Source organism: Haliotis cracherodii, unplaced genomic scaffold (genome assembly GCF_022045235.1).
Source record: "Haliotis cracherodii isolate W230 unplaced genomic scaffold, xgHalCrac1.p SCAF_6, whole genome shotgun sequence".
Classification (NCBI taxonomy): Eukaryota; Metazoa; Mollusca; class Gastropoda; order Lepetellida; family Haliotidae; genus Haliotis; species Haliotis cracherodii.
In genome coordinates, this window is record NW_027266319.1 from 16,857,802 (window position 1) to 16,873,273 (window position 15,472).

At 43.1% G+C, this 15,472-nt stretch overlaps 2 protein-coding genes across 2 annotated transcripts; one reads left to right on the forward strand and one right to left on the reverse strand.

Annotated features, from left to right (window-relative positions):
* Positions 1 to 631: 631 nt before the first annotated feature.
* LOC139444628 (NADH dehydrogenase [ubiquinone] 1 alpha subcomplex assembly factor 3-like) lies at positions 632 to 7,286 on the reverse strand. Its single transcript, XM_071225542.1, has 5 exons — positions 7,128 to 7,286; positions 5,968 to 6,160; positions 4,098 to 4,164; positions 1,577 to 1,677; positions 632 to 1,217 (listed from the first exon to the last, which is right to left on the reverse strand). The coding sequence occupies exons 1-5, from the start codon at positions 7,184 to 7,186 to the stop codon at positions 954 to 956; spliced, it is 684 nt and encodes a 227-aa protein (XP_071081643.1). The 5' UTR covers positions 7,187 to 7,286; the 3' UTR covers positions 632 to 953.
* Positions 7,287 to 8,433: 1,147 nt separating this feature from the next.
* LOC139444627 (tubulin alpha-1A chain-like) lies at positions 8,434 to 11,443 on the forward strand. Its single transcript, XM_071225541.1, has 3 exons — positions 8,434 to 8,478; positions 9,959 to 10,181; positions 10,314 to 11,443. The coding sequence occupies exons 1-3, from the start codon at positions 8,476 to 8,478 to the stop codon at positions 11,441 to 11,443; spliced, it is 1,356 nt and encodes a 451-aa protein (XP_071081642.1). The 5' UTR covers positions 8,434 to 8,475.
* Positions 11,444 to 15,472: the final 4,029 nt, after the last annotated feature.

The window sequence follows — 15,472 nt, forward strand, 5'->3', positions numbered from 1 at the left end:
AATTGGGGCGGTTGGGTAGCCTAGTGGTTAAAGCGTTCGCTCGACACGCTGAAGACCCGGGTTCGATTCCCGACGGGTACAATATGTGAAGCCCATTTCTGGTGTCCCCCCGCCGTGATATTGCTGGAATATTGCTACAAGGGGCGTAAAACCAAACTCACTCACTCACTTCCTAAGCATCAATTCATGCAATTGGAATCAGTGACATGCATCAACCAAGTCAGCGAGCCGGACCACCTGATCCTGTCAGTCACCTCAGATGACAAGCAAAGCCGCCTTTTAAGGCAAGCATGGGTTGCTGAAGACCTATTCTACTACAGTATTGTGCGACTGTTTATTACCTGGACCAGAGATATGGTCAGGTTACAGTGTTGTGTGACTGTTTATAACATGGACCAGAGATAGGGTCAGGTTACAGTGTTGTCTGACTATATTACATGGACCTAAGATAGGGTCAGGTTACAGTATTGTGTGACTGTTTATTACCTGGACCAGAGATAGGGTCAGGTTACAGTGTTGTCTGACTGTTTAGTACATGGATCAGAGATATGAGACACAAATTGTCATACACTTGACATACATGACAAATGTAACCTTTTCTAAACACAAAACACGAACTTGCAGTTTTTGGTATACAGAGTCAGTCTTGGTTTATTTCTCCACTATACAACACAGTCTAGTAAAAACAACCTAAGTTTCATAACAACGTTTCTTGCCCAGAAACAAAGTAGTTCCCTTAACCAACAGCAGGGGATGTGACTCTCTATCAATGAAGTGGCAAAAACATGAATCCTTCATAGGACACCAATTATGGTCTGTATTCCCCTTCGAGTCTGTACCAGGAATAAACCTGATTCCTCTGAAGGACATTACCTTGTAACACAAATGTCTTTTTTCACAGCTTGTGAAGTTCTTCCTGAGTAATATCGACTCTCCATGGAAGTTATAAAGAATTACTTTCTCTTGGAGGGGTCATCCTCATCTCTGGAGACATATTTGGACATCCTCTGTTTGATGTCCTTGACCTCCTCCTCGAACTCCCCCGGGGTATCAGGGGTCCGGTTGTACTCCATCTCGTACAAACCTCGTCTCTCCAGCTGTGTGCGGACCAGTGCATCCTCGTCGTGCTGCATGTGAACGTATGTGGGAGGAATCAAAGCGCCGGCCACGTACCTCCGCTCAGAGTTGAGGAAATTGAAGGTCGAACACGCCTGGTCCTGAAATGATACAAGGGTAGATCCAGCATTTTCAAAAGAGAGGGGTTCAAAATATCAAAGTCAGTTTTACTGTCTACAACATACTACATATTGTGTGTGTGCGTGCGTGCGTGCATGCATGATTAACAAAAATATTGTACATAATTATGCAAACAAAACATGCAGATAAGACCCTACATTCTCTAAGTGCCCGTGTAAGTCACGTGGATATCTGACATAGTATAGTGACTCCGAGCCAATCAGGCCTTGTTTTATCCTCGTAAATGCTGAGCGCCAAGCAGGGCCACCTATATTGTATATGCCCTGTTTCCATGTCGTAACACAGGAACCACACCTGGCACCCGACCTGATGAACTCACCGTGGGCAGGACTTCCACGTTGATCTTGTTGCTACGGAGATACTTGATGATACCTGTGTCATACTTTGCACCTTTGTCCCCGATGCCAAGAACCAAGATGTCTGAAAGGTGAAGGATGAGTGAGTGGATTGGGTGGATGTTATTCATGGTCTGCTCAGTGAGGATGAAATAGTCAGGGATGTTTCTTGTGCTCTGGCACAGCCTACATACTTAAACTGTCTACACACTGGCACAGCCTACACACTGAGACTGTCTACACACTGGCACAGCCTACATACTGAGACGGTCTACACACTGGCACAGCCTACACACTGAGACTGTCTACACACTGGTACAGCCTACATACTTAGACTGTCTACACACTGGTACAGCCTACATACTGAGACTGTCTACACACTGGCACAGCCTACATACTGAGACTGTCTACACTATGGTACAGCCTACATACTGAGACTGTCCACACTATGGTACAGCCTACATACTGAGACTGTCTACACACTGGCACAGCCTACATACTGAGACGGTCTACACACTGGCACAGCCTACACACTGAGACTGTCTACACACTGGTACAGCCTACATACTTAGACTGTCTACACACTGGTACAGCCTACATACTGAGACTGTCTACACACTGGCACAGCCTACATACTGAGACTGTCTACACTATGGTACAGCCTACATACTGAGACTGTCCACACTATGGTACAGCCTACATACTGAGACTGTCTACACACTGGCACAGCCTAAATACTGAGACTGTCTACACACTGGTACAGCCTACATACTGAGACTGTCCACACTATGGCACAGCCTACATACTGAGACTGTCTACACACTGGTACAGCCTACATACTGAGACTGTCTACACACTGGTACAGCCTACATACTGAGACTGTCTACACACTGGCACAGCCTACATACTGAGACTGTCTACACACTGGCACAGCCTACATACTGAGACTGTCTACACACTGGCACAGCCTACATACTGAGACTGTCTACACTATGGCACTGCCTACATACTGAGACTGTCTACACACTGGCACAGCCTACATACTGAGACTGTCTACACACTGGCACAGCCTACATACTGAGACTGTCTACACACTGGCACAGCCTACATACTGAGACTGTCTACACACTGGCACAGCCTACATACTGAGACTGTCTACACTATGGTACAGCCTACATACTGAGACTGTCTACACACTGGCACAGCCTACATACTGAGACTGTCTACACACTGGCACAGCCTACATACTGAGACTGTCTACACTATGGCACAGCCTACATACTGAGACTGTCTACACTATGGTACAGCCTACATACTGAGACTGTCTACACTATGGCACAGCCTACATACTGAGACTGTCTACACTATGGTACAGCCTACATACTGAGACTGTCTACACTATGGTACAGCCTACACACTGAGACTGTCTACACACTGGCACAGCCTACATACTGAGACTGTCTACACACTGGCACAGCCTACATACTGAGACTGTCTACACACTGGCACAGCCTACATACTGAGACTGTCTACACACTGGCACAGCCTACATACTGAGACTGTCTACACCCTGGCACAGCCTACATACTGAGACTGTCTACACACTGGCACTGCCTACATACTGAGACTGTCTACACACTGGTACAGCCTACATACTGAGACTGTCTACACACTGGCACTGCCTACATACTGAGACTGTCTACACACTGGTACAGCCTACATACTGAGACTGTCTACACTATGGTACAGCCTACATACTGAGACTGTCTACACACTGGCACAGCCTACATACTGAGACTGTCTACACACTGGCACAGCCTACATACTGAGACTGTCTACACTATAGCACAGCCTACATACTGAGACTGTCTACACACTGGCACAGCCTACATACTGAGACTGTCTACACACTGGCACAGCCTACATACTGAGACTGTCTACACACTGGCACTGCCTACATACTGAGACGGTATACACCCTGGCACAGCCTACACACTGTCTAAACACTTACATAGTCAACACACCGACACTGCACACTGGCAGAGTCTACACACCGACACTGTCTGCACACTAACATAGTCTACACACCGACACTGTCTGCACACTAACATAGTCTACACACCGACACTGCCTGCACACTAACATAGTCTACACACCGACACTACACACTGGCACAGTCTACACACTGACGCTGTGTGCACACTAACATAGTCTACACACAGACACTGCACACTAACATAGTCTACACACCAACACTGTCTGCACACTAACATAGTCTACACACCGACACTGTCTGCACACTAACATAGTCTACACATCAAAACTGTCTGCACACTAATATAGTCTTCACACCGACACTGTCTGCACACTAACATAGTCAACACACCAACACTACACACTAACATAGTCAACACACCAACACTGTCTGCACACTAACATAGTCAACACACCGACACTGCACACTGACAGCCTACACACTGGCACTGTCTACATTCTGACACATACCTATCTTTGGTTCTAAGATGGTGAAAAGTGAAAGAGAATCCACGCTGATGTCCTCCGGGCCGCTCACCTGTGTATGAACATACATGTCAGTATTGAACAACAGATTCCTCACAGACGACAGTGTCACACTCTCAAAATATCAACATGTATGATAAACATAACTTTCAACATGACATATATGAATACCTTCAATAACTGTCAACATGTCTAACTTAGCATATTTACCCTGATCTGTCATATTAGGCCAAAAAAGAAAAGTCTTGGTTCTCAGGCACCGCCCACATCATCATAAAGTTCACCGCATGTTTCGTTTTTATTTCAACTTTTTAAAAATATACATAAATAATCCTTAAATATTCCAAGTCCATCTTGTATTCCAGTATTTTACTCATCAAGGAATGCATTTATGAAGGGAGGCCCTTACCCAGTTTGATTGTATACAATTATTTTATTGATTACACAACTGTTTATTGGTAACAGACTAGTTTGGACAACACCACCCCACCACTCCCCCCCCCAAAAAAAGACACCGCCCGCCCGCACTATATTTTCAAAAACCATTGCCTGAAAACCAATTCTTTTATTTTTTTAAGCCTTATGCAAACACAAACATATTCATAGCAGATGACGTTTGAAGTATGGTCAAAGGGACACAACTCATGTATGGATTCAGTGAAGTCCTGTAATTGCAGAGAGTGGAGTTCAAAGTTTAACAAATTACTGGCTTAATGAATCAACCCCTCGATTATCCTGCATAACATAGCGTTGCTTTGTTGATAAATATCCATGGCCCTACACTTACAATTTTGTTTAGAATGTTGACAATGAGGTGTTTTCAGGAATATGCATATATTTTTCATCATAGAAAAAACCCAAAGAAATACACTTGATTACATATTTTCTCAATATACTGAACCATTTTGATTGTACCGCGAGACCCGACCCGACCGCCCCCCGAGGAGGAATGAATCACTGGTACAGAGTAATGTCCCTTTATATACACTGCTTGTGTACAACTGATTGTCTGTAGTATAACACCGCATTCAGCACTATTCCAGCCACATGATGGCTGTCTGTCAATAATAGTCTGGAGTTTCATGAACATCGATCTACCCAATTGGGATCAATGACATGCATCAACCAAGTCAGCGAGACTGACCATCCGATCCCGTTAGTCGCCTCTCATGACCCAGATCTACATGGGAGACTCAATCTCATTAAAATCAGATCTTAGTTCTCGCTACCACTCAACAAAGATCTGAGGACATCCCATAATGGATCACGTCTGACCGACCTTGCGAACTTTGTCGACCAATGGAACGACCAATCGGAAGGCAGCTTTCTCGTGCATTAAGGCACTAATTTCAAATTGTTGACTACGCTTCGAAACATATTTTGACAAATTCTCGATTACAAATTTGAAACCTGAACAAAAAAATATTCTGGAATGGCTCATAGATGGTCATAGAATGGCTCATTGTATGGATTCAGTCGTTAAACCCGTAATTATAGTTCAGAATACCGCATGTTAAAGTTTTCAAGGTTGCATGATTAGAAATCACATTCCATCTGTCACTTTCATAATCTGGTAAGCGACGCTCTGATTGGTCGGATGAAAGGTCGTTCTGATGTGACCCCTAATGGGATGTCTTCAGATGTGATTTTAATGAGATTGATGGGCGACTTGTCTTGACACTGAGGTTTCTGGATTAATAGCATTCTGGATTAATAGCATTCCATTTTTGGACATCAACACATTGAACCTTCTTTAGCGTGTTGAAGTTACATGCATGTATTCAGGTCAAACTGTCATCTTGGAAGTATACTGATCCCTCAATATATTATTATTTTTGTATACGGAGAAACGTACATTCCAATGAAGAACTGATCGCGGAAACACAGCACATGGCCCAAATATCCGGAAACCATTGTTGAGTTTGAATCCAACAGAGCTGTAGGCATCTATAAATGTTACTGTGTCGTCTTCCTTGCTGAGGATGGTGACTGTGGTTGCTGTAGCGTTGACGTTGCCATCAATGTTGTGATGTCGAACAGGTGTCGCGCTGAAAGATATAGGTATTAATCAATTTCTTCAAGGTGAGGTGAGGTGAGGTGAGGTGAGGTGAGGTGAGGTGAGGTAAAATGTGTGTGTGTGTGTTTGTTTGTCTGCTTGCATTAGTCTTGACTAGTTTTATAGTGCCACCTCTGGAGATACCAAGCAGCAGCTATACTGACTCCGAGCCGACCAGTCCTTGTTCTATCCCCTTACTGCTGAGTGTCAGGCAGGTTTAAATGTCTTTTGGTACGACATAGCTGGGGATCAAATCAAAAACCTTCCATTGTAAGGGCACACGCTCTATCCACTAGGCCCACACGCTCTATCCACTAGGCCCACGCGCTCTATCCACTAGGCCCACACGCTCTATCCACTAGGCCCACACGCTCTATCCACTAGGCTCACACGCTCTATCCACTAGGCCCACACGCTCTATCCACTAGGCCCACATGCTCTATCCACTAGGCTCACATGCTCTATCCACTAGGCCCACACGCTCTATCCACTAGGCCCACACGCTCTATCCACTAGGCCATGGTGGTAGTCCAGCCTGTTAGTGCTGTTGTCTGCACAGATAGCCAAAATATACACAAACGTAACTCAGCGTGTCAAAATAACCCTTCTGAAGTCAGTATTGTTGAGGAAGAAGGTAAACAGGTAAACAACACACGGGATATTGCACATGCGAGTTTACCTGACAGCCTAATTGAACCGGTTTCGTACATATATTTTCAAAATAGACAGTGACCAAAGGCCCTGAAACAGGAAAACTATGAATGAAACATCAGACCTAATAATATTCAAGCTTATTTACTTATATACATAGGCCCGATATTTCAGTGACATCACTATCCTGCTTCAGGAGCTCGTGACAGTGCCGTAAAATGCGCCCAATGTGCGTAGATACGGAGAGGAGTACCTGGTCGTTACCCAACACTCACGAAAATATGTGACATTCGTTACCATACAGTTACCTAAACTGTGGGTGCAATCTGCGAAGTAAACAACGAGAAATATTCCTTATAAGCATCATGGAGTCAGTGCTGTATTCCACGTTGTGACTCAGAAATGGACTTTATCATCGTTTTCAATGCACCCAGTGAGCCATTCCCACAAGAAAGTCAAACCAATGTGACTACGTTTAGTATAGAGTTATCTCCCTTGGCGGCATTAGAAGCGAGCTTTCCTAAATTTAGACAACAATCACCAAACTTGTTGAAACATTCCTTGTGACTCACTTTAACAATAATAACATGCCAAAAAATGATATATGTAGAAAATGCAACATGTTATAACAAAGGCTGGGTCGTTTTGAATACACGACAATATAGGTGCATGTTCAATGGTTATATATATGTGACCTCAACTATCTATATATCTGCACTTCTTGTTTTAGTTTTCATGACCTGTGAGATTGGAGTATAAACCTGTTGAAAATCTTGACCTGCTTCAATTAGACTCTAGTATTACAGTAAGAAGGGAAAATAACATGGCGCAGGGACTAGGTGACCGATCATTCCTTATCGGTGTAAAGAATATGTATGTATGTATATGTATGTATGTATGTACGTACGTACGTACGTACGTATGTACGTATGTATGTATGTATGTATGTGTGTATGTCATAGAAATAATAACAGACATTTTTACACCACTTTCTATTTACTACATACATGTATTTATCGATATGCTTAAAATTGTTTTTGACAACGATATAGTTTCCCCAGCTATACCCAACATACTATTTACTTACTGAGCAAAATCAAACATTGAATTCATTTTCACAATTAACACACACACTTTTGGGTATTTTTCCCGCAAGACCAATTTAATTTTTTTTTTCACCAATGCCAGCAAACTATTCATTTTGGTATTTTTATGAGCAAACCTTTCATTAAAACAATCATTTCCCCGACCCATGGATATCAGATGGCTGCTCCCAAAGGGTATTTACATATAGCATTTTTAGCAATATGTTTTTGAAATAACATAATCTAAAAAAACCCACAACTATTTGCGCACCTTGCCGAAACAAATGTATCAACCACATGGCTCGATATAAGGACTCTATATACGTGACATTAAGCCGTATCACCCTCTATGTAAGACCATATTCTATAGTCTCCCTGGTGAGACTTTGGGGCTTAACAGTTTCCTCGAACCTGTTAATTGGCGTGGTGTCGACCTAGCAACCAGCTCCCGTAATAGCGTCCCTGGCGACGTGCAGTGGTATAAATGGGAGCGGGCCAGCTCCAGGTGCGCCACAGACCAACTCGAGCAACTTGTAGACCGACTGAGCTCCTCTCCAACACACTATACATCATGGTAAGAAGAGAACCTTGCTTTCTGGTTTTCACCAAATACTTATTTGTTACAGTTTCGATTTCGGTGTGTTTGTGTTACACACATAATATATACATGCTGTGGTACGAGTTAGGATTAAATTACTAAATTTATTACTTTTTTAGGAATTTTATTTGCACCACAGAGTATTACAATATAATATTAAGACAAAACATGTGACTTTTATACATGCATCCTTTAAGGTACATATACACGATATGTGGTATAATGAATATTTAAATTAATTATATGCATCAAATACACTTACTAGTTAATGTTAAGATGTAAGTTAGGGACAGCAAAATTAAAAACAATAAAGAGCGATATTGAATTAAAAGGTAACAAACGATTTTCAGAAGAACTAGGCAACATAATCCATGGCATCTACCTGTACATAATAACTTCAGATTTGTTTAAAGGAATATACTATTGGAAATAAAAGAGCTCTTCTAGTCTTCACAACGGGAAGTTGTATTCAGGATGTACGACATAAGTTCGGTCACAATAACTAAATTTTCTCAACATCTTGTTCCTTTTCTGCCTTTCCCTACTTTCGTGGATTAACTAGCTTTAATCCCTTTACTCCTTAGCACAATGAATTGTTATTGTCATATATTTAGCATAAATATCTTTGACCACATCCAACAGTTAAGATTGTTAACCTCCGCTTATTCCTTTCCCGCTTTTCCCAGTATCATCCCAAAATAACTTCATGCCAAAATCACTACAGTCTAAACAACAAAGTTAATGGTATTGTAATTCCTACCCTGTTCCCTTTATCCCGAAGTGGACTGGTATTTCAACATACAAATGAAAAACACTCTGAATAATAAATGCAGAATGGTTTTTATGTGAACATCTCCGAGATCTCAAATTTAACTGATCTCAAATTCGTAATCATTTTTATTGCGACAACAGCGCGATGGTAATATATCTAAAATTTAAATATAAAATCATTTACAAACTCCGTAAACAGGAGATAAAAATTTACCAAAATTTGTTATATGTGTAAATAATTGTAGAAAATCAAGTCAGATATAACAAAAGGATTAAATAGTATGCGTGCATGTGGAGTTTACCGCCGTTGCCATGGTTATGTCCATTTCATGCAGTCGAAGATGTAACTGTCCCGATTAGGTTTTATTTATTAAAGGATTTACTGTGTAATTTTTCCTGTTCTTTGAGGCATGAATCGAAAAACTTACGTGCAGACTGTATGAATCCACCTAGCTGATTCTTACAAAAGTTTCCGCATCCCTACTCCCTATCCCTGGACTATCCCACTACATCAGTGGGTAAGTTGCCTTTGTTGTTTTAACAAAGTGTCGTGATTATGGAGTTATTCTACTCTCAAGAAGATGATTGTGGAATTGCCAAACCGGTTCAGTTATATGAGAATCGGGTTTTTGATGAAAGTGAGCAGGAAAATGATGTGTAACTAAAACGCCTTATTTGTTTTCAGAGGGAATGTATCTCCATCCACGTCGGCCAGGCCGGAGTCCAGATGGGCAATGCATGCTGGGAGTTGTACTGTCTGGAGCACGGTATCCAGCCCGACGGTCAGATGCCCTCAGACAAGACCATCGGGGGTGGGGACGACTCCTTCAACACCTTCTTCAGCGAGACCGGGGCTGGGAAACACGTCCCCAGGGCCATCTTTGTTGACCTCGAACCAACTGTTGTGGGTGAGTGTATTGAATATTATCTGTTTATGACCATTTTCTCAAATAATCCTAAATCTAAGTTTAGTCTGTAAAACTGAAATTTTCTAAATATACATTATTTTTGTCTTGCTCATGTGACAACTTTGTTTCCAGATGAGGTCCGTACCGGCACCTACCGACAACTGTTCCACCCAGAGCAGCTCATCACCGGCAAGGAGGACGCCGCCAACAACTACGCCCGTGGTCACTACACCGTCGGCAAAGAAATCGTCGACCTCGTCCTTGACCGCACCAGGAAGTTGGCTGACCAGTGCACTGGACTCCAAGGCTTCCTCATCTTCCACAGCTTCGGTGGCGGCACTGGCTCCGGCTTCACCTCTCTCTTGATGGAGAGACTGTCTGTGGACTACGGCAAGAAGTCCAAGTTGGAGTTCGCTGTCTACCCAGCTCCCCAGATCTCCACTGCCGTGGTGGAGCCCTACAACTCCATCCTCACCACCCACACCACCCTGGAACATTCCGACTGCGCCTTCATGGTCGACAACGAGGCCATCTACGACATCTGCAGACGTAACCTCGATATCGAACGTCCCACCTACACCAACCTCAACCGTCTGATTGGTCAGATTGTTAGTTCCATCACTGCCTCTCTCCGTTTCGATGGTGCCCTGAACGTGGATCTGACAGAGTTCCAGACCAACCTGGTGCCCTACCCACGTATCCACTTCCCTCTGGCTACCTACGCTCCTGTCATCTCCGCCGAGAAGGCCTACCACGAACAGCTGTCTGTGGCCGAGATCACTAACGCTTGCTTTGAGCCCGCCAACCAGATGGTCAAATGTGATCCCCGTCACGGCAAGTACATGGCCTGTTGCATGTTGTACCGTGGTGATGTCGTCCCTAAGGACGTCAACGCCGCCATCGCCACCATCAAGACCAAGAGAACCATCCAGTTCGTCGACTGGTGTCCCACTGGCTTCAAGGTTGGTATCAATTACCAGCCACCCACTGTTGTCCCCGGCGGTGACTTGGCCAAGGTCCAGAGAGCTGTCTGTATGTTGAGCAACACCACCGCCATCGCCGAGGCCTGGGCTCGTCTTGACCACAAGTTCGATCTGATGTACGCCAAGCGTGCCTTCGTCCACTGGTACGTGGGTGAGGGTATGGAGGAGGGAGAGTTCTCCGAGGCCCGTGAGGACTTGGCCGCTCTGGAGAAGGACTACGAGGAGGTTGGAGTGGACTCTGTTGAGGGCGAGGGAGAGGAAGAAGGAGAGGAGTATTAGTGCTACCCCAAACTGACACTCAAATGTTTCCTTGATGGAACGACCGAATAAAAAAAGCGTAGAAACAAATGTTTTCTTTTTGTTAATGTATAGTATTTAGTTTACTTGCTTTTCTAAGAGTTGGAAGGCAACATTAAGATTACATATTCTTCTTCCGGCCGCTTTGAAACAGATTGTAAATTGTAGTTTTCATCGCCAAACGCATTGAAGAAGCCAGTTACAACTGACGATGTGTTAGCACCCGGTGAATCCTCAAACAGATGACAAGCAATATGGAGCAACTATTTATAACAGACACATACATACACGCACGCACGCACGCACGCACGCACGCACGCACGCACGCACGCACGCACACATACGGTGTCCCCCTTAGTGATTTGGATGTAATATTGATTAAAGCTTCCAAAGGCCCAGCCACCCGATGGCGTGTGTATTGGATGATGTATTTTCTGCATATATATCATTCTGTCTACACTCATCCGTCATATGGTTATCTCCAGAATCATAAACATGTAATCGAATGCACAATATGTCATCTGCAGTCCATGCTTGTCATCACCGAACGAGGAACGGGGAGCTACTATGTGTCTTCGCACCAGACGGCGTAGGTTGGTGTTCTGCTCTTACCCTCTCATCTCCCTGTTCTCTTGTCCCTCTTACATGGATACAGGCAGCCTTTAAAATAAGTCCCATCCAGAAACTTCTCGAACGACCAAAGCACAACACAACAAGGACAGATAACTCTAATTCTAACACCAACCATTCTTAAAAACTCCACTCGCTGCTGTTGACTGCTCTTTCAATGGTCACGTCAGCACTTGATATTTGTTAACTAGTCGTTTCAATCAATTTCTGCCACTGACAGTTACTGCAAACATATTAATAACAGTTTTACCGCCACTAAAATTACTTACACACAACAACTGAAACGTATAGAAACCATCAAATAGACCTGGAAGGTCGCGTCTCCACAAACGACCCGTGTCACCTCCGCTGTTGTGATTGAAACTTCATGCAAAGGTTTGAATGTTCCAAAACATCTCCTTTTCGTACTAAAGCTATAATATTTATGTGGAATATATACAGAGACACTGTTTGAAATCACGCTCTTAATGTACCTTGGGTTGGTGGGGTAGCCAAGTGGTTAAAGCGTTCGCTCGTCACGCCGTAGTCCAGGGTTCGATTTCCTACATGGTTACAATCTGTGAAGCCATTTCCAGTGTCCCCCGCCGTGATATTGCTGGAATGTTGTTAAAGCGATTAAAAACAAGACTCACTCACTCATGCACTACTTTACCTGGATTGAAATAAAAAAGTATATAATAAACACATTGTGTGGTACACATGCATCTTATTCTTACCTTGACAAGACTTCACCACCACAGGGGGGCACGAGTGGCCCAGTCGTCTTAAGCGCCGCGAAGCACTGTGCAGAGTTGCGTCCCTTGGGCACGTCAGAAACCTGTAATTGTGGGTTCGAATCCCGGTTTGCCTCGATTAAGTGTCTAGGTTTTTAAGCACCATTCCCGTGCTCGTGGGTTTCACCGAAGGGGTTAATGTCTAAGACCTGCATCACTTCGGGCTTTCCTCGCGCATTAAGCTGACACGCCGCGATATAACTGGAAAACTGTTAAAAGCGGCGTTAAACCCAACTCACTCACCACCACCACAGTAGAACTTGGCTTCCTGAATCAACGGTGGCCCATAAGGGACATTGAGTCTGTTTTTTACGTTTGCCCATAAGGAACACGGGGTCTGTTTTTCAATATTTTGATATTTCGCTTACTGTTATTGTAACCTTTTGCAAATTAACACGATTTGTCATACAAATATGTGATATATCATGTATAAAGTAGCTATTGAGTCGCTGAAAAGTGAAGCGAAAATGTCAAAAAGTAAAATGAAAATGTCAAAAACAAAAACGAAAAGTAAAATGAAAATGTCAAAAACAAAAGCGAAAATGTCAAAAAAACAAAAGCGGAAATGTCAAAAACTAAAATGAAATTACAGAAAACTATTTCCACCGAGGTGAAAACTATTTACACCGCGGTGAAAACTATTTACACCGGTAAAAAGTATTTCCACTGCAGTGATAATATTTCCACCGCGGTGGAAATAGTTTTTCTGTATTTTCAATTTAGTTTTTGACATTTTCGTTTTTGTTTTTGACATTTTCATTTTAATTTTTGACCTTTTCGTTTTTGATTTTGACTTTTCCATTTTAGTTTTTGACATTTTCGCTTCACATTTCAGCGATTCTATAGCTACTTGAAAGTACATTTTACATGTTTTCGGTTGTTTTTATACATGATTTATCACATATTTGTATGACAAATCGTGTTAATTTGCAAAAGGTTACCATAAAAGTAAGTGAAATATCTACCATAAAATTATAGTGTTAATTTGCAAAAAAGGTTATGATAAAAGTAAGTGAAATATCAAAATATTGAAAAACAGACTCCATGTCCCTTATGGGCCACCGTAATCATCAGTATTCGCAGAATAAAGCTGTTCATTGAAATACAGAAGTATATGTCAATGGTTTCACACATATGATAAACACAGCGGGGCAGAAAAAAGTATATACCTATGTTTGATGGTGGCTAAAATGGTTGCTTGGTTGGTTTGTTGTTTAACGCCGCACTCAGCATTATTCCTGCTATATGACGGCGGTCTGTAAATAATCGAGTCTGGACCAGACAATCCAGTGATTGACATCACGCGCATCGATCCACGCAATTGGGACCAATGACATGCATCAACCAAGTCAGCGAGCCTGACCACCCGATCCCGTTAGTCGCCTTTTACGACAAGCATAATCACTTTTTACGGCAAGCATGGGTTGCTGAAGACCTATTCTACCCCGGATCTTCACGGGTCTTATTCAAAGGTGATACATTTGATACGGGTATCATAGTTTCGGAGACTATTTTCAGCATCGTAACGTTGTGGTAACATTCGTAATTTTGGGGTCAAATCCAATTTTCAAATGTACACTTTGCTTTATCCGATAGTTTACATATATTCTTTATTTGCTTTATTGCCTCCAATGGTTAAAACTTACATGTTATGGACTATCGTATCGTAATACACAGGATGAATAGGCACTACATAAAAAGCTTTTTCGTCACATGTACCACCATATTACATCTTATATCGGACAGCCTCAGTGTTTTAGTGAGTTGAATTGGTTTGTTGTTTAACGCCGCACTCAGCAATATTCCAGCTATGTGACGGCGGTCTGTAAATAATCGAGTCTGGACCATGAATCCAGTGATTGATTTCATGAGCATCAATCCACGCAATTGGGTTCGATGACATGTATCAACAAGGTCAGCAACCCTGACCGTCCTATCCCGTTAGTCGCCTCTTACGACAAGCATAGTCGCCTTTTACGGCAAATGAGGTGAGGTGAAATGGGGTGTAACGTCGCGTCCAAGATTATTGCACACATTATATTGTGTGTGTGTGTGTGTGTGTGTGTGTGTGGCTGCTTGTACTAGTCAGGACTGATGCCGATTTATAGTGCTAGCACAGTTTAACATGAATACCCCACTCAGACACAGTATACTGACTCCGAGCCGACCAGTCCATGTTTTAGCCCCTTAATGACGAGCGCCAGACAGGGTAACAAGAAGTACGATCTTTTACCGTCATTTGGTATGACGCGGCTGGGGATCGAACTCCGGACCTTCCGCTCTCCGGGCGGACGCTCTACCATTAGACCACGGAGGCGGTCCTTACGACAAGTAGTAGTGGGTTGGGACTCTGCCCGGGAAGCTGAAGGTCGGGGGTTCGATCCCCGGCCGCGTCATACTAAAGAACGTTAAAAGATGGTACTAGTTGTTACACTGCCTGGAGCTCGGCATTAAGGGGATAATAAAGGACTGGTCGGTTCGGAGACGGTATACTGTGTCTGATGGAAGTATCCATGTTAAACTAGCATGATGCATGGTATATCTATATATGAGGCTAGGTCTACATATAAAACCGGCATTACAAGCAAATACAAGCACGCACGCAGGC